The sequence below is a fragment of the Choloepus didactylus genome, chromosome 21 (assembly GCF_015220235.1).
Source record: "Choloepus didactylus isolate mChoDid1 chromosome 21, mChoDid1.pri, whole genome shotgun sequence".
In the NCBI taxonomy this organism is placed as follows: Eukaryota; Metazoa; Chordata; class Mammalia; order Pilosa; family Megalonychidae; genus Choloepus; species Choloepus didactylus.
In genome coordinates, this window is record NC_051327.1 from 37,517,273 (window position 1) to 37,537,444 (window position 20,172).

Below are 20,172 nucleotides of genomic sequence, written 5' to 3' on the forward strand. Positions count from 1 at the left end.
GCTTCTTGAATCCTAGGAGGGATGGGGCAGTGGTGAAGAAAGCCTCTATTTCCTTCTTGCACGTGGGATGAGGTGGTTGTGAGGAATAAACAGGATATGATGCGTGTGAAAAGCCTGGGCAGGCAGGGCCTGGCACCCATGAAGGCGCAACAGATGAGCTGCTATTTGTCCCCCCCATGTAAATGTGTGACCCTTCCCAGCCAATCTCAGCGTCCACTGCATGCTCATGGAGGCCGTGAGAGCTGAGTTCTGAAGGCCACACTGATGTTCATGCAAGAAACGGAGTCTGGAAAGAGCAGACTTCTTACAAAAACTCAACACCACATGAAACAGTCCAACACCAAAGCCCTTTTACAAACCTTTGTCCCTAACAGCACATTTTCGAGCAATACATTCTACTCAGGTAGTTCAGTAATAACTATCAGGATTTACATTTCACGTCCATGATGTGCCTTAAACCCATTTTGTTTTCAGACATCAACAGAGTCCCATTTGCCCAATATTGAAAAAAATCCAGCATTACCTGTTGCAGGGAAAAAATAAGATGGTAGGAAGACGGTCAACCATAAATTCCCAAGGAAGATCATTCTGGGCAACATCAATCCTGTCAAAGGCAAAGGGAAAGAAGAGAAAAAGTAAAAGATCAGCACAAGAAAACCCAACCTGAAAGAACCTTCTCTGACAGGCGTAGGCCAGGAGGATTTCTTTGGCTGGTGCTGCCCAGCCCCTTCCTGACACTTCCAGGATGTGCAATGTCCCTGTCAGTGTCCTGAGTGGTAACAGGCTGTCCTGCAAGTAATGAACTTCCAAAAAATGCCTCATTCAACCAGTAGGATTTGGCCAAGGATTTCATTATTCCTTGAATTAGCTCTGGAAAAAGAAACAAAGTCATTATGTCTGAGCAACACACACCAAGCCTCTTTGAAGACGGACGAAAACTGGAAAAGAAAAACTATACTCTATTGTATATTTTATAAATTTAGACAGAGACCCTTAAAAGTGTGCATGCATTTTTTCTTCACCAGATTTTAGATTAATTTTCTAATACAGAAAATTACATCAGTACTAAGCCATGCAACCTGTTCCCAATTACTATCAAATTAACTGCAATTGCTCTAGGTGGATTCCCCTCCAGCAGCTGGCACTGAGCTGGGCATGCAACAAGGCTCCCAAGCACTTGCTGATGACCATGGAGCAGTTAAAGCATCCTCAGCTCCTCATTTCCTTGCTGTGCTTAGAAAGCACACATCCTTGTGGAAGGGCTGCTGGGCCAAGTGGCTCCAAGAGTATCAATGTTCACAAACAGTAAATACAAAAGACAGAAATGTTTTGCATCATAACTTGACAAAGGATTTCAGAAAGTATAACTGGAAACTGAGTGGGTAGGGGTCATTGCTGGGTATTTGTCTAAAAGGATGAAATTCACTTAAAAAATGGCATAACCATATTCTAAAATAACACTTTTTTTCTCTTAATTTTTACATCAAAGAAAGACCAATCTGTAAAATTAAAAGAACAAGACTGTAAAAACCCACTCACAATTCTATTGCACTAGCCAGAATCTTCATTCTGGGATTCTCATTCAGGCTTGGTGTATATGCTTACTTTTTAAAGAGCTGTAATCAAATATCTCATACTCTATTCTTCTCAATTAATTGTATGAAAATCATTATTTCAATGGATAAACAAAATTCCATCAAATGCCCAACCATAATTTACTTAACCATTCCCCTACTGCTGGATTCAGATAATGCCATTATGACTAGCTCATGCGTCTCTGGAATTCCTATTTCCTTCATTCCCCAAAGTGAAAATAAACGGGTCAAAAATGTATAATTGTTTTTGTGATTTTTTACAAATGTTGCTAAAATGCTTTCCAAAAGGGTTTTCCAATTTACTGATTAAAATAGCTACATCTGACCATGTAAATTTCACTTTATCAACACAAAATTGTCACTTAAAAACATTGTTGTTAATTTAATCAGTGCAAATGACACTTTGTTACTGTTTCAATTTGCATTTATTAGATTATGATTTCCTTACTTGTTTATTCTCTCCTCATATGAAAAACCAGTTTATCTCCTTTGTTAACACTGGGACCCCTCCCAGCTTTTTCTTTTCCCATGTAATTGTCTGGAGTACGAATGCCTTATTTTGAATCCTGGCCCCCTCACCTGCGGGCTGTGTGACTTTGGGCAAGTTTCCTAACCTTCCTGTGTCTCAGTTTCCTCATCAATAAAAAGCGGATGATAACTACACCTACTTCACAGAGCACTGTGAGGATTAAGTCAGACAATATGTTTTTTAAAAAAATCTCTCCGTATAGTAACTCCTCAAATTTGGCTCTTATTATTGCTTATAACACTTAAAATAGGTGAAATATATATAGTATAAAATTTAGTTATTGTCCATCTTCTAGTCTATTTGTTTTCATTGCACATTTTTCTAGTGAAATCTGTTCATCTTTCTTTCATTATTTTTTCCACTGCTTCTACTTTGGAAAGTTTCCATCTATAAATGGAACTAGCAAATCCAATATTCTATCTTCTATTTTTAGTATGATTTTATCTTTTATATTCAACTTTATCTGGAGTTTTTTTGGGGGGATGAGAAGATACAGCTTAAATCTAAACAAATTTTCCCCTAAAATTGCTAATACCTCATCCAAAAACTATTTGAGCCTTATTCCCGCCCCCCCCAAAAACTATTAAAATTTGTTGTTGCTGTTGTTTACTTAAGAGCCTACATACAGTACCCATGGAATCACAAAATAAGAACGCTTGGGTATCAGCCAACCCTTTTTCTTCATTTGTTACTGGGGAGGAAATGAGGCCAGTGCAGAGGCCCCTCCCATGGCATTCCAAGGAGTTGGCCGGTGGTGGGTCGTCTGGGTTCCCAGGTCAGTGGTCCTAACACAGAAACACACTAACCCCCAATGAATTTGGTCAGGGCTAAACACACTTAACAACATGGAAAGAACACTCAAAATCCATCAGGAAAACTTTGGTTTCAACAAGGTTTTGCTCATGGATTTAACCTGATGATTAAATTTCAACTGCATCTTACCCAAAGTTAACAGATAATGAGCAGACCCTCGCAAACCATAAGGCTAAACTGTAAGGAAAGTGAAGGCAGGCATACAGCCCGAAGTGCTGCAGAACAGGCTTCCCCACCTTGCCACGGTGAACGTATCTGCTGGCAGGAGACGAGCGAGCTGAATAAAGATGTGATTGAGAGATGGACAGAAGCCACACCACTGTGCGTAATAAAGCAGCAAAACATCCTGTGGGAAAGGGAAGAGGGGCGTTACTTCCACCAGGGAATGGGCTCCTCATTTCCTTGCTGTGCTTAGAACACAGCAGGCATTCAATAAACGTCGCCTTATGCAGAGATGACAATTACAAGTTTGATCTTTAGATCCTTCTAATTACGCACATTCTTAAGGGCCTTTTGTAATGAAAAAATCACCATGTAATTCACTCGTGTTCTGCAATAGGACTGTCACGTAGTTAATCAAAAACCAACTGCTCACTCCAACAATTGCAGCTTTGGAAATCATTTTATTAGAGATAAAGGCTTGATTTTTGCCTCTCTCATGACTCCATACCTGTTTTCGAAGGACTACTTCCCAAAAGATATCAGTTGTCACTTCAGTGATTAAATGCTGAGAAGGAAACTGGGCAGAGTCACTTCCAATAAGATGTCTTTTCAAGGGACTGTAGAGAATGCTGAAGTTTTGAATAAAAGACTCTAAAAATAAAGAGAAAATGAGATCAATTCTTCTCTTGGTACAAAGCAAGTAGCTGGCCTACTTTAAACTCCACATTTCAACAACTGGAATGGTTTCAGAGGCTCATATTTTTTAACATTTCACCTAAAGGCACAACCCTGAACAAGGCGGCCCAGTATGGTACCAGGTTTAGTATGAACTCAGTGGGCAGTAATTTTGATAATGAAACACCACAAAATGTTAGATGCGCCAATATTCACAGGCTAGGAATTCTGTTCTCTTCTTTTCTAACAGGCCTGGTCCCCAAATAGACACAAAGTGCGACTGCATATGAGACTCGCCAACAAGCCACAATCTTTAAGACATTTCAATGTACAACATTAAGACCTTTAAGTGTAATTGCAAATGCAAAAACTGCACAACGTGCTGTAAAGTGGAAAGTGATGTTCATTAATTTGAGGACAAGGAGCTAAGATTTTTTGGTTTCCTTTATTAAAGTTCTTCAAGTTTCTTTTTTAAAATGATAAGGAAAATAAACCCAATTATATTTAGTGGAAAAATACATAAATAAAACCCACCTACAATTCCAAAACCTAACTTGAACCAACAGTTTTACCCTCCCCACCAACTCTACCACCTTCAGATTCCTTTGCCTCTTCTGAAGCTGCACTAATCTGAATTTTACTTCTTTTTCTGTCTCTTAACTCCCTCCATTCTGAGGTCCTAATAAACAATGAAATGTTCTGCGGAGGGAGGAGGAAGTGAAGAATGTCATGTGAATACTAAAGAGAGTTCATTATGAGCATCTGAATTTCACTTGGCTGGCTATGTTTTTGAAACATAAAACCAAGAATTATTTCCTGATCGGAATGAAGCCTAAATTCTGAAACTGCCCTACAGACAGATGACTTAAGAGTCAACTCTCCAAATCAACAATGTTACACAGCAGATGTTTTTCTTACAAGGACCACTAAAATTGTGTCACCTATTACAGGTTAAGGGATAACTGAGATGGATGTTTCAGAGTAGATATAGAAAACTAAAAGAAATCTGAAGAAGGCTTCTTTTGGGTTAGCCTTAAGTTCAAAGTGAACATATTATGATCTCACCGAACACTTGAGTATTACTGAATATAATTCAGAAAAATCCAACAAACACTTAAAAAAATACAGGCTTGTTTCATTAAACACACACACACACACAATACACCAAAGTATAATTTTAGAAAACATAAATTGGGAGTAATTTGTAATCTTAATAGATCATAAAGTGATTGGTCACAGGGTTCCTTTAAACAAAAGCCCCAGTGTTTATAATACACAGTTTGATATGGAAAACTTAACATTTACATGTTACATCTTTTCACAAATGTGTCTAAGCTTCACCTGGATTTAAAAGAGGACTGCTAAAAAGACTGTTATTTAGGGATTTTGAGTTTACTCTTGCTTTGATACTCTAAGACTTGAAAATATAGTTTCTTTCCCAACTGAATTCCTCCTTTCTCCAATTGGCAAATACTAACCACCCCCACTCCCTCCTGGGTTTCCACTGAGGCTGAATTAACGTGGCTTTTGAATTCTCACTTCCTTGTGTGTGCATCAAAGATGTCAGCAGAGCCTTGGGAACAGGACAGCGGGGGTTAGTTCACTGCTGCTGCCAAGCCCCAAGGGCCAGCTCTCAGATGCTCCCATAATGGCGCCTTTACCCCCAAAAGCAATTTCTGTTGGTTGCAACTTGACCCTTGTTCGCTGCTTGACACTTGTTTATTGTTACAATCAAGGCACTCAAGTTTTAAAACAGCAGCAGGACAAATTAGTTCTGGTGGCCTTAATACTTTTACATTTAAACCTGTGAAACAAATACGGAGGGAAAGGATAACTGAAAGCCCCCTTCCCACACCCCAGCCCTGATCAAGACGGCAGTGTGAGATGCTTTGGGGCTCTGTCCTTACACAAAAACTTTGAACAACTAACGAGAATGGGCAGAAACATCTCTCTTAAACTTCCAGAAGACAGTTAAAGGACTGCAGAAACAGGGCAAATCAAGAAAATGGCTACTTAGAATGGTAGGAGCTGGGGGTGCCTTTGGCTGGTCCCTCTGCAACCCCTCACTGCACTCCCAGCTCAGATCCCTGGTCCCAGTCCCAGAGGAAGCAGAGTAACCCTCATGCACATACCGGGAGCGTGTATGCCTGACCCAATCTGTCCGTTGGTGGCCTGAGGGACTCAGCCCAGAACTCGCCCTGCGTGCAGAAGGCAGCTCACAGAGCTCTTCCACAGAACGCTGTCGGAGAGCAGTCAAGCGCCTGCCTGCAGCAAGGGACTGCTGGCTGCCCCCCCCCACACACACACACCGTTCTGTAGGAAAGAGGGAACATTTGTACCCGTGTAAACAGGGGAATTCCTGGATCAAACACACATACCCAAGACAAGGCACTTGTGCAGAAAGGACCAGGAAGGCACCTAAGCTATAGTCTGGAGCTATTCACTAACTCGTACAGACAAGCCCTGAAGGAGAGCACTTGCACAGGTCAATCTGTGAAGACTGGGAAAGGTGTTTTCTTTTCAGGTAACTTTCTAGCATTTAAGGAAAGCTCTGCCATAACACTAGATGGATGCAAGCCTAAGGAACAGATTTAGATACCTCAGAGTCTAAATTCCAGCAATAACACATTAAAATATCAAAATGTCTGGTTTTTAACAAAAGCATACAAAAATATACAAAGAACAGGAAGGGATGGCCCAGGCAAAGGAGAAAAAGCATTAGAAACCATCAGTGAGGAGGACCAGACTTGGGACAAACCAGACAAAGACTTTAAAGTAGTTCTAATTATGTTCAAAGAGCTAAAGGAAAATATGGACAAAGAACTAAAGGAAATCAGAAAGATGACAGATGAACACAGAGAATATCAATAGATTGAAATGATGAAAAGGAACAGAGCTAAGATAACAGTAAGAGAAATTAAAAATTCCATAGAGTCAGTTCAACAGCAGAATGGAGCTGGCCGAAGAAAGAAGCAATGAATTGAAGATAAGACAAGTGAAATCATCCAGTCTGAGGAGCAGAAAGAGGAAAGAATGAAGAAAAGTAAACAGAGCCTAAGGAACCTTTGGGACACCATTAAGAGTACCGATATCTGCACTGTGGGAGTCCTCAAAGAAGAAGAGGGAAAGGGGGCAGAGAGAATATTAATGGCTGGGAACTTCCACCAATTTAATGAAAGACATGAATATATACATCCAAGATGTTCGACAAACTCCCAAAAGAATATATCCAAACAGACCCACATCATGCCATGTTTAATCAAACTGTCTAATGCCAAAGATAAGAGAATTCTGAAATGCACAAGAGAGAAGCAGCATGTCATATATAAGGGAGCCCCAGCAAGATTAAATGTTGATTTTTTATCAGAAACTATGGAGGCAAGAAGGCAGTGGGAAGACATATTTGAAGTGCTGAAAGCAAAAAATTGCCACCCAAGAATTATGTATCTGGCAAAACCACTTTTTAAAATGAGGAAGGGATTAAGATATTCCCAGATAAACAAAAGCGGAGGGACTTTGTCACCACAAGACCAGCCCTACAAGAGATGCTAAAGGGATGCAGGTTGATAGGAAAGGGCACTAGAGAATTGTCTGAAGTCACATGAAGAAATAAAGATCTTCAGTAAAGACAATGACATGGTTAAATATAAATATCAGTACTATACTGTATTTTTTATTTCTAACTCCACTTTTTACTTCCTTCAGGATCTAAAAGACAAATGCATAAAATGTAATGATAAATCAGTGGTTTGGACTTATAGTGTATAAACATGTAACGTGTGACAAGAAGTACATAAAGGGGGGGATACACGGGTATAGGAACATAGTGCACACTATTGGAATTAAGTTGGTATCAAAGCAAACAAGATCGTTACAGATTTAGGACATTAAATTTAAGCCCATAGTAGCTCCAGAGAAAATGCTGGAGAATATGCATACTCACAGAGACAGAAAGTAGAGCACAGGTCACCATGGGTGGGGGTTGGGGGTGGGGGCAGTGGGGAGGTAATGCAAACGAACATAGGGTTTCTGTGTGGAGTGAAGGAGTTCTATTAATGGATGGTGGTGCAGGCACTGCAACACTGTGAATGTCATGAGTCCCACCAAACGGTATGCTTGGGAGGGGTTGGGATGGGAAGATCTATGTTGTATATGTGTATCTCCATTTACAAAAAAAGAAAGAGAAACTAAAGATATAATGACAATTAAATGCCATACATGATCCTGGATGGGATCTAATAATGGAGGAGAAAAGGCTCAAGAAGACATTGTTGGGACACATGAAGAAAGTGAAATATAGACTGAAAGCTTTATATCAACGTTAAATTTCTTGAACTTGATAACTGTAAATTTTTTGAACTTGGTAAGGTGATACAAAAATGAATATCCTGTTCATAGGAAATGTACATGGATATTTTATGTGTTCAAGGAGTAAGATGTGTGCAACCTGGCCTAAAATGTTCAGAAGATGGATAGATGGATAATATATAAGACAGACAGACAGATGGACAGATAGAGAGAGGGATGGATGGATGAGAGGGAGAGGGAGGGGGAAGGAGAGGGAGTCAGGAGGAGGGACGGAGGGGGGAGAGAATGATACAACAAAGGTAACAAAATGTTATAATTCGTATATTTGCATATCTGGGTTGTATATATGTTGGAGTTCTCTGTATGGAGTTTGTCTTATTTTTCCAGCCATCCTAGAAGTGTTAAGTTATTTGAAAATAAAAGGTTTTGTAGAAAAGGGAGGAAATGCAGCTCTATTTTTCCCTGCCTTCACTTACGTTCCTTTAGAATGAAGCTGCTGTTGGGGCTCACAGCCATCAGCCCCCAGGATGTCCCCACCACCCGGCCTGTCATAGTGGCCCCAATGACCACAACTCCCTCTGCCTTAGAAATGTGACAGACACTGCCCATCTAGAAAGCTGGACTCATTCTCCCAAGGGCTCACTGGCAAACTTATCCAAAATCTGCAGTTAGGAAGTTTCTGCTCTATTTGACTAAAGTGGCTACTTTTAAAATTATGACCAACTGCAGACTAAAGATAAAATGAACTAGAGGGAGGACATCACCCACCCTGAGCAAGTGTAATGGACCCTGCATAAAGGTTACCTATGTCAAGTTAAGCAAAACTAATTATGCTTGGGGAAGAGAGCTGTCAACGGTACCTAGGGTGAACTTCATAAGAGCTTGTCTGGGGTCCAAGATATAGTGAGACTCTTCTTTCACATCAACAATTGTGGCAAATTCTTTCACCCGAGTGGAACTCGGAGCACCCAGCCTCTCTGCATACAACCAAAATAAATTTGAATCCAAAAGGTAGATGTTCAGGGTCTTGTTGGTTCTGCAGCTCAGGCCTGTGAAGTCTGTGCTGTTCATGTCCACCTCAGGAAAGAGATACCTGTTCTCCTCAATGTGAGGAACGGAGCTTCGGGGAGCAACCTCACATTTCTTCTCAAGGGAAGAAAATGCAAAGGCTGGGGTTTCTAAGACATTGTGTTCAGAATCAATGAAGCCCCTGTTTATGGTCCTGCAACATGCAGTGTAGTAGCTGAAAGGGCTATAGGAACTTAAAAAATTGCTGCATTCTATGCTGTCTGATGCCACATGATAAAAGGTCTGCTCCTTGAGGTAGAAAGAATCCAGAGCTGCCGCCATCTCAAAAAAGCTGCACTGTGGCATGTCGACCAAACTCGGCTTGATCCCCGCAGCGGTCTGGTTGACACACAGCTCGCAGACGTTGTGGGTCCTGGAGATGGAGTGCCACTGGGGCAGAACCACGGTGTTGCAGCAGGGGGAGGCGGCAATCAGCGGCGGCTCTGGCCGCTGGGCTGGGGTCTCGGGTGTCAGGGGCTGGAATGCAGGCGCATCCACCCGGCGCAGGTGCTGCAGGAGGCGCGCCACCACCTGGTCCCCGTGACAGTTGTTGTACTCCAAGGCCACTTCGGTGATCTGAAACACAGGGTGGAGTTCGTGAGAGGCGTGGGGTGGGCTGAGGGAGAGCCCTTGGAGCTGTCAGGCCTGGAGAGCAGCCTGGTCTGATTCACAAGACGGATGCTTGTCCGGAAGGATGCCTCAAATTAGCTGCAACACCAAAACCCACGAATAAGAAAGATGTCAGAACATGGCACTCTACTAGCAAATAACAAAGCGATGTTTTAGAGATGGAAAGGGTCTTAGAGCTGCCTTAGACCACCAGCTGAAAGGACGAAGTAAACAGAGCAGAGGCCGCTCTGAGCTTACATCCAGGTCATCAAAGAACCAGGGACAGAATTTAAGTTTCTCAACTCTCAGTTGAGTGCATTTTCCTTTAACTCCTCCATACTATGTCTTCTTTTTTCACTTTAACTGCACTGACAGTCTAAAAATTTCCCAAACTCCTAATGAGTGGATCAAAATATTTCATAGCATATATGTTTCCAAATAAATTCTTGCCTTAGGAAGCTGTGAATCCAGCCAGTGCCAAATCTCACTCATCCATCGTCCCTTCACCCATGGCTTCCCCCTCCTGTAATGCCCTTTCTAGGGTAACAGCATTGTGGAGCTAGAAAACTCAGATGATCCTCAGCTGATCCTCCGTATCACCATGGGCCTCACACCCAGCCAGCTCCAACTTCAGCATCACTCAGCAGGCCCCTCCTTCCCACCCCCACAGCCACTGCCTCAACTCAGGGCATTGACAGTCACAGACCACCACCGATTTCTCTCCCTACCTTACCTAAGCCTTTGCACTGTCACCATTTATTTTTAAAAATACGGCCCTAAGCGTGACACTCCTCAGCCCAACAATGTTTGATGGCTCCCTATTACCTGGAGGATGTAATGCAATCTGACCCCCATTTGTCTTTCAGGCTCATCCCACCCTCTGCAGATCAGGCCAGGCCCTCTCGCAAGGCCCTACTGTTACAGGCCTGGGACACTGCCTTCTCCATGTGACAAATGTCTACCCTTCTCCCAAGACCCAGCCCCAGAACTGCTGCTTCAGGGAAGCTAAACCCACCCTCACCCCAGGAAGTCTGCTTTTGCATCTTCAGTGTCCCTGACGCCCTTCCCAGGCTCATAAACATCTGCCCATAGGCCCCACTCCCACCAGGCTGAAGGGTTTCAAGGGCAGGCTCTGTTAACTTGTCACAAGCTCCCCGGGGCCCAGCACAGGCCAGGCACACACCAAAGGCTCAAGAAACACCTGGCAGATGAAGGCGGCTTGGGGTAACATATCCCAATATCCTGGGTAGGTTAATTGCTTTACCCTCAAGCTAGTTTTAGTGATTTAGATTTAAATTTATTCCAAGAATCTTCCATTTCCAAACTGACTGTCTTTCACCATTCACCCTCCCCAGATTCATGAGAAAGAAGAATGAATCATCCTAATCCAGAGGCATTTACTCTCTAAAATAGAACAGTGTGTTACCATGGATCAAATGTTGCCAGTTAGTTGAAAGGTGTTTGGTCACTCAGGATTTTGTTTTCATTAGAATATTTATATGTGTGTTTGTGTTTGTGTGTGTGTGTGTGTGTGTGTGTGTGTTTATTTTTACTATTTAATGAGCGTATTTCCAATTCCAAAAAAACACATACATTTTATAACAATGTTTATAGAGTTAATTCAAAACATGCATTTTTACAGAAAAAGAATCTGTGTGCATACTTCTCAGCATAAAAAAAGTCACTTTAGCTGATAAACCAGTGTTTTAAATAGCTTTTTCCCCACACAAATGCATCTCTGCCTTTTTTGGATAGGCTTTGACAGTCCATTACACTAACAAGGTCAAGCCTGTGGCCCTGTGGCCCCATCTTGGTACTGCTTTACATTCACAGAGCACATCACCACCCCACCCAGTCTCCACAAAACTTTGAAGTATTTACTATTGTCTTTTACAAAAAAAAATCCAAGTTCAGGAGTACATGAAGGGGAGCAAAATGTCCTAAAAAGATCTTTCCTCATCTTCTGAATTCACAAAGAAGCCGTTTAAAGGGTATTTTTAATTGAAGAAAATGTTCTGTATAGTGTAATGTTTTTAAAGAGTGAGGAATTCTTATTTTTCTCCAATAAACTGAATCAGATTTTCACTTTTGTATTCCCTTTATATAACAGGCAGTTTCGAAAACACAAATCCAGTTATATCACATATGTGTGTCACCAGATGCCATATTTAATTTCATGTGAACAAATAGGACAACTTTGGCAAAAAACTCTAGTGGCTGCACTGTAAACGCTTTCCTTCATTTTCTTTTAATCAGAGAAGTTCGTACATCTAAACAAAATAACCATACCTTTGCTTGCTAGCTTCATACATTGTGAATGCCTCAAAGAAAAGCTTTTAAAAGCTGAAAACAAATCACAAAAATTCCCTGCTGACCAAGGTAACCATCTCTTTTGACAAACAAGTTGCACAATGTGCAATGGGACATCTTATAACCTCTCCAGAAGTCTCTAGAGGCTCGGGGGTGCCATCAGGATCTGTGTCGTCCTGCATGTGGATGTGCCTGAAGGTGCATGTGAAGGTGTACACGTGTGTGGGAGCAGCCGCCCAGCCCTGGACGGACCCCTGGCAGCAGCCACCTTCTGTGGGGTTACCTCTTGCTGACTAAAACTGTTCCAAATGTCCTTGCTGCCTATGCCTCCCAATCCCATTATCCTCACTCCAGGACAGCCTCTCTCTTCTCAACAATGTAAGCGTCCTCAACTTTCTGCTCAAAATTAAGCCTAAAGGTGGTAACAGAAATGCAAAGCTGCCTTTAACTCCTCCGTGATCAAGGAGCTGGTAAGTTTACAGGTCAGCTGGCACCAGTGTGATGCTCATCCCCTCCCACCACACCCAAACCTCAATGACTTCCTTATCTCTGGTCACTGTGTCACCTATTCCCTGATCACGCACAGCTAAGTCCCACAGACTCTGCTTTCTAACCCACCACCATCTGCGTTCAGATACTCATTTCTTCTCACAGAATGCTGCTGCCAGGAAGATTCTCATTACATTACCACAGCTCCAGTCATATCTCTGTTGTCAGTGAGACTCAATGGCTATGATTAATCCTGAAATCCTCAAAGAAGCAACAAGGCCTTTCCTCAAAGGCTTTTTCAGGGTCTTCTCCAACCAGCCCTTTATGGGGACATAAAGCCTGTACTATTTCCTAATTCCTAAACATGCTGCAACTTTCCCACTCCATGCCTCTGCTCAGGCTGTTCCTTCTTTTAGGTTTGTCTTAACCCATCAAGATCCTGCTGCCCTGGAAGGTCCATCTCAAACACTCCTCCTCCCAAAGCCTCTTTTGACTCCTCCCAGCAGCCCTCCCTCCTCCAATTCTCCTGACCCTCAGGCTGGGGCTGCTCTTCCTCTGCCTCCAGTTATAGGCAGGCTCTCGTTCCCCTACTGGATGAGCCTGTGAGGCTTATACATCTTTTCTCCTTGTAGCTCCCAAGGTTAGTGTGCAAAAAAATTATTTGCTAAACTGACCTGAAATGAAGAGGGAAACGTACTGGACAGAGCAGTTAAGTCATCAACAATATTGCTAAGACACCATCTGGTTTTCAGCAATCTCAATCGTAGAATGGGGTTAAGGGTGTCCTACTCACCTCGCAGGGACACTGAGAATCCTAAGGAAAACAGTCACAGGCAAAACTATGATAAAAAGAAGGCCCACTTTCTGCTTTAGATAGATGGCATAGAGTGGAAGTAGGGGAAGCCATCCAGCCAGAAACAAAGGGCTGGAAAGAAAGCAAGTTGCCTAAATCTAAATACGACCCCCGAACAGAAGAACTGGGCTACTGCCACAAAATACCACCTTGCACAACCCTGACAGGCCCAAACCAGACAACACAGAGTTCTTCAGAAGCAAACTTTAAAAGTTAAAACAAAAATTCACAACCATAGCTACCCACTTAGCTGAAAAACCCCACCTTTCCTACAAAGAGCTCTAAGGCTCTTAAAATTAGTCTAGTAAAGGCCTACTAATTTGGAAGAGTTTCTTAGTTCATAAAATGTCTGTAGAGCAAAGCTTTTCTAAACAAATGAAGTTTTATTATTTTGGGTCCTCCCCTAATCAGAGGAGGAGGAAACAAAACCATTTCTTCTCTTTCTTCTTCCTTCTTCCTCTAACCCAGGGTAGCAGCGTTCATTCAGGACGCTCCCCAGTGGGGATGATAACTTTAACCAAAGGCATAAGGAAGGGTCTGGCTAGCAAAGGAGTCTTGCCTCCTCTCTCTCACTCTAGGCAGGCAGACAGGCTAGTGTGGAGGTAGCTTGAGCAGAGGCCATGTCTGGGTAGCCTGGTGAACGGTACACTGACTGAAATTGCTTTTGGCCAATTAAGGCATCTTTGAGGGAAGGAAAAATAAAACCCTCTGTAAATCCAATTCAGCAATCCCAGGCACTCTTGCTGATTGTTATTGCTCTAAGTGCCTCCAAATGATCCATGTATAAAATAAACTCATACCCAGAGACAGTGAGTATGTTACTAGAATTGAAGCAGAAAAAGCAGTTAAGAAGGGGCCGACTTCTGACAGCCATTGTCTCTGAAAACCACTCCGACTATCGGCACAACAGGAAAGGTTCAGAAAAATAAGGCATCCCAGTGTCACTGCTGCTACTCCTGGCTGCTGAGGCTGCACATCTCCTAGGCCATACTAAAACCTGCTGTGTTTCTATCCATTCCTTCTGTCCCACCCTACCACCCTCCCCACAATCCTACCCCCTAGGGCAGGAAGCTTAACACCAACTGCCTTAGGAAGACGTACATCTGGGTATTCTCTGGAGAGGGATGGTTTGTGGCTTTCCCGGTCCCTCCTACTCACCCCCAGATCTGAGCAACTGTCCATATGTGTGGTCAGGGAGGCTGTGGCTGCTCCCATCCTAGGCTTGGGCTCTTGGCCCCTTTCCTCCTGGCCCATTTATAGGAGGAAGGAGTAATGCGGAAGAATGCAGCTGCCATTACTGGCAGCCACTCAGTGCTAGTATAAATTACTCTGAATGTGGAATGAGTGAAGTCCAAGGGAATGAGGTTTTCCTACTCCTTTGAAGAGATAAGAGGTCCCTTTCAACATTATGACTCTTACCTCATCTATTAAAGGATGACTTTCTGCTAAAGGATTAAAAGGTATAAATAAAAAAAGTGCAGGTCCTTTCTTCAGTTCATTATTCAACAGAAGACTCTTGCCTCCATGGGGCTGCAGCCATCGAAGGAGTGTCTCCCGGTTTTCTAAGGCCCACTTACAGATGTTCTCAGCCGTGTAGTTCATGACCTCCTTGGGAAAGACCTAGGGAGGACAAACGCATAGAGGGTAAAAGAAAACTGAGAGACACAGGATGGGACCAGAGGACATTAGCACTGCCCTGGTTTTGCAGCTAAAACCCACATTCTTTGCTTCTCCAGAGATAGCATTTCATCACAAGTGGATGAAAAAATAAAAGTGGTTGCAACAGGTGAGTTTCATATCACATGACAGACTCTTTAGATAGACTCATCTATCAACACCAAATTCTCCCCACTGGTAAGAATGACCTCTACCATCCTGTCCAAAGGGAGTTAGTAAACATTGCTGGATATTTATAAAAGGACCAAAGCACAGCTAAGGGAGCAGAAATTACGGGGACAAGGATCATTTAGATGTTTACCTTGGTCCCACAAAAGCTGCCCCATTAGGACGGGAATGGATGCCCCAGGAGAGCAGAAGTTTGCATCTGTTTTCCTCACCTGTGTATTCCCAGTGACTAGAAGAACACCTGGCACAGAACAGAAACTCATGAATCAATAAATGACTTTGGACTTACATGAGGCCACAGATCACATTTCATGTATATGGCATGAAGGAAAGAGACACTACTAGATTTTTTGTTTGTTTGTTTTGCTTTTCTACAATAACCAAAGTATGTTAATGTTGACAATGATATAAATCACTGGGTTTCGATGAGAACTCCCAAAAAGGTGCTTTGGAGAGTTCCGCCAAATGAAGTATTTCATACCCCCAAAACAAAGATTTAAACTGCCTCAAAATTATGTCCTCTGTTTTTACTTTTTTAGAAAACACTGGTATTCCAGTTATTTCATTCGATTAAAAAAGGAATTCTGCTGCTAAACCAACCAACTTTACCAAAGGTTGAATCCAAGTAGTACACCCAATATATTTTGTGTCATTCTCATAGTTCTACTTTAATTTCTCCTTCTATTTTAAATTTCTTCCTTAGTAGCCTTAAATGTAAATAAATATGATGTATGTAGGTTATATCGTGCTAAAAAAGAAGAATGTAAGAAAACGACAGCAAAAGCAGATGAAGTCGAAAGAAGCTTAGAGGCACAAAGAGAACGGGTGGATGGCAGAGAAGCAATTACACAGCAATGATTCTGTGCAGCTGGGGAGTCTGAAAAAACATATTCAAACACTTAATAAACATAGCTATTTGGAAAACACAAAAATGCATTTGAGTTGTGGAATACAAACTGCCAGAAGTAAAGCACAACATCTGGGCTACTAGAAGTTCAGAGCAGACAGGCTGCCTGGCAAACAAGGGGCACCTGCTGCAGAGGGCCTAACAGTGCCCCTGAAGGCAGGCCACACTACCCCAGGGGGTCCTGGGTCCAAATAGGCCGGGCAACACTAGGTACAGGGATACTGATCTTCATATGGCCAAAAGCCACTGACACTTCAATGATATCAGAGAGACAGAAAATGCTAAAGAAAAATATGCTCTCAGTGATGTGACGGAAGTAGCAATGAAGAAGGAATAGAAGCACACTAAGCAGGATACAGGTCAAAGCTCAGAAACAGCAGAGTAGAGTTCTGTTCCACCAAAAAGCAAATGAAATCCAGGAACAAAGGCGACAATGGAAAACAGAGGCTTTCTGGGGAGAGAAGCCATTAACTTCTCATGGTGAATTGATAAGAACTTCCAAAATCCATTACCTCATCTAGAGAGAAAAGCATGTCACATTTCCACTCTTGATAAATGGAACAAATGAACAAAGAACACAGCCCAGTGGAAGCCTTACCCCTAAGAACATGGGCACAGAGTAACAACTCTCCAACAGAATAATCCAATTCTACAATTTCACCCAAGAAGGAAAACTAACAAGGCTGTAACAAAATCTAAGAATATAAACAAAGAAGTTCTATATGTTAAATAGAATGCACACTGTTCCTAACCCGGGGGCATGGGGACTAGAGTGGGCTTGTAGGAACTCCCAATTTGCATATAAAATCATGTGTACTTTCCTGGGGAGAGTGTCCATAGCTGTTATCCAATTCTCAAAAGAGTCTGTGACCTACACAAGGTTTAGAACCACTGCACTAATAGAAACAGATTTCAAAATACTTACAAGTGATGTGTTGAAATGTCTATGTAAATACACATTTCCAGAGTGCACTAAGGATACCAGTTTCGCAAGATGTTTATTTGTGATAACCCCAAATCGTACTGTTCCTAGGTAATCTGAAACAGAAAATGGTCCTTCATTAAAGAAAAGGCCGATGCCTTAAAAAACCCACAAAACCCAGTGATCAAATCTTGATGCACAAACTCCCCCAAGAGCAAAGCTCTTTTTGGCAACCTGGCCAAGGCAGCGAACGAGGAGGTGCTGGAGACCCTCCTCCAGAAGCAGACCCCAAACTTCTCCCCACCATGGCTACTCCTGAGAGCCACAGCCCCCACGCCCACTGGGTCTGTCCAGGATGGCCTGACCTCATCTCCTGCCACCCTCCCCACCTCGCTTGCTCCCCGGGGGCACCCAGCCTAGTCCCACCTCAGAGCCGAGGCACATGCCACTCTGTCTGGAAACTTCCCAGGGCCGTTCCACGAGCAGATCTCAGCTCCGACCCCACCTTCTCTGAGACTTCCCCGACCACCCCCTCCCAAAGCCAAATACTCCAGGGAAGACCACGTGGGAAACCGCAGCCCCCTCCTCACTCTCTTCACCAACGCCCTATTTTTTTTTTATGGCACATATCAACATCTACCTAACTTATGCATTTACTTTAATTTTCTTTGGTCTAACTTCCCCTTCAGAACTTAAGTTCTGTAAAAGCAGGGACTGTGTTTTTTGCTCTTTCCCCCGCACCTTGAGTGGCATATGGTAGGAAATCAAGAAATATCTGCTTGATGAATGAATCTAGCATTTATGAAGAACTCATAAAAATCAATAAGAAAATAATTTTAAAAAAGGCGCCACAGAAAAGGAAATACAAATGGCTAGTAATTACATGAAAATACACCCAACCTCATGTTTTCAGAGGAAAGCAAATTAAAATGAAATACCACTTTTTATCCTCAAATTGTCCAAAATTTAAGACTTAGGAAATATCAAAGTATTGATGATCAGCAGAGAAATGAGTGCACTCATACACTGCTGGTGGAAAGGTAAAATGGCACAGACACTTGGGAAAGCAATTTGCTGTGATAATCACAATAAAAAATGGACATAGCCTGTGGCCCAGTATTCTACTTCTTAGTCTCAATCTCAGAGAAACAACCACATATGTGCATTATGAGTCACATGCAAGGATATTCACCAAGAGATGCTACACAGATGTTAAAAACAATGAGGTAGAACTATCTATACACACACAGATAGATCTTTAAGACAAGCTTAAGAGAGATAATAATGTAACTTTTATGTTAAAATAAAAACTATAAAACAACGTATTTTTTTCTATAGGCACATATGTTTAGAAGTAGACAAAAAAATTTGAAAGGATAATCAAAGTGGTATTGTTTTGGAGGTGGAGATGAAAAGGGACTTTATACTTATCCATAAAGTTTTCATTTTTTCAAGGAGTACATACATAATCATGCAATGTTTGTATGATTAAAAACTGATTAAAATATTTAATGTTAAAGGTGGGGAAAAATGTAGGAAAAGGTACATTCTTTCCTATCCTCTTTCTGCTTTTTTAACAGAAGTTAAATATCAGTTAAACTCTGACTATTACCACATTATACCCATGTAGCTAATGGAGAAAAATGTTAAGCTATTAATATCTTAGGGCGTAATCTCATAAGCCCAGACTTAGAGCAGTGAAGCCCTCATGAACCCCTTGATAATGAAGCACCAAGAGAGACATATCGTCATTCCTGCAGGATTCTTGCCAAAAAAGCATTACACACATTCCAGTCACAAGAAAATAAACTCAAAATGAAGGACTTTCTACAAAATACCTGACCAGTATTCTTCAAAAGTGCCGAGGTAAGACTAAGCAATCATTTTGGAGGAGACTAAGGAGAAAAAACATCTAAATACAATGTTATACCCCAGAACCGAAAGCAGACATAAGTGGAAAAACTGGTGAAATTCAAATAAGATTTCGAGTTAATAGTATTGTACCAACGTTAATTTCTTACCTTTGACAAATGCACCATTACAAATGGTTATGAATATGATTATTAAAGTTGTTAACATTGGGGGAAGCTGGCTGAAAGGTATGCTAAACTCTCTGCTCTACTTTATAACTTTTCTGGAAGCATAAAATTAGTTCAAAGAAGTTTTTCAAAATGGCACAATAGGGAATAAGACTCTGAGTCGCAGGGTGAGTGAGGAGTTCAAAATCTCTATCTCTAGCCCAGACCTCTCCCCAGAGCACGAGCCTCTGATCTGCACCGGCCTGTGGATGGCTACATCTGGGTTCCTAATGAGTATTTCAAATATAAAAAGTCCACGCTCCTCGTCAGTTTTCTCCACTCGGTCAACCACACTGCCGTTCTTCCACTCAGGTGGCACAGCCTTGAGTCCTCCCTTTCCTTCATCCCTGACAGTCAATCATTAGCATGTCCAGAACATCAAAAATACAAAACAGATTGTAAATTCCATCGTTACCTTTCATTGCTGCCACCCTGGAAACTTGGTTCAAGTCCTCATTATCTCTTTCTTAGAAGACTGCAATGACTGCCTATTCTCTGTTTCTACTTTTGGTCCCTATAGTTGATTTTCCACTCAGCAGCCAGAGTGATCTTTAAAAAAATAAACTGGATCATATCACTCCTTGGTTAAAAATCCTCCCGTGGAGAAACGCATGGGGTAATTAAATGCCTGTTCCTCCTGGCCAGGGCGCAAACGTGTCTCTCCTTCCCCGGGTGCCCTCTGGTGGTCCTGCCTGTGCTGCTGTCACTCTGTCAACCGCATGGGCCTCAGAGCCAGAGGCAGGCAGCCCGGGGGGCCTCCAGAAGGTGGAAACAACTTGTGACCTTTGAGGCTGTGGCTCTGGAATTCATTCTAGTTAGAAGAGTGGGCTTTGCTGGATCCTTCTCAGAGAAAACTGTACAGAGACGTCATGTTGGAAACCTCTGGGAACCTCTTCTCAGTAGATGATGAGAATCAATTTAAAGTCAATGTGTCACTTTCTCACAATGATGTTTTTTGGCCAAAGAAGTCCAAGGAACAGATAACAGCAAATTTTACAAGAAATGATTC

At 42.2% G+C, this 20,172-nt stretch overlaps 1 protein-coding gene and 1 long non-coding RNA gene across 7 annotated transcripts in view; one reads left to right on the forward strand and one right to left on the reverse strand.

Moving 5' to 3' along the window:
* The window catches only part of TXNDC11 (thioredoxin domain containing 11), a 103,388-nt gene that overhangs the window by 5,219 nt on the left and 77,997 nt on the right, over positions 1–20,172 (reverse strand). For 5 of the 6 annotated variants that reach the window (XM_037813577.1, XM_037813576.1, XM_037813580.1 and 2 more), the window contains 6 exons: positions 17,089–17,201; positions 14,831–15,031; positions 8,943–9,726; positions 3,608–3,750; positions 3,174–3,283; positions 524–604 (listed from right to left, as the gene is read on the reverse strand). In XM_037813577.1, the coding sequence (XP_037669505.1) occupies positions 524–604; positions 3,174–3,283; positions 3,608–3,750; positions 8,943–9,726; positions 14,831–15,031; positions 17,089–17,201 (1,432 nt within the window). Of the gene's footprint in view, positions 1–523; positions 605–3,173; positions 3,284–3,607; positions 3,751–8,942; positions 9,727–14,830; positions 15,032–15,389; positions 15,511–17,088; positions 17,202–20,172 lie in introns of those variants that run through there. The other variant, XM_037813581.1, reaches the window with a different exon arrangement.
* The window catches only part of LOC119517086, a 34,249-nt gene continuing 33,000 nt past the window's right edge, over positions 18,924–20,172 (forward strand). The window contains exon 1 of the long non-coding RNA XR_005213468.1: positions 18,924–18,951. This is a non-coding gene — a long non-coding RNA (uncharacterized LOC119517086). The remainder of the gene's footprint in view (positions 18,952–20,172) is intronic.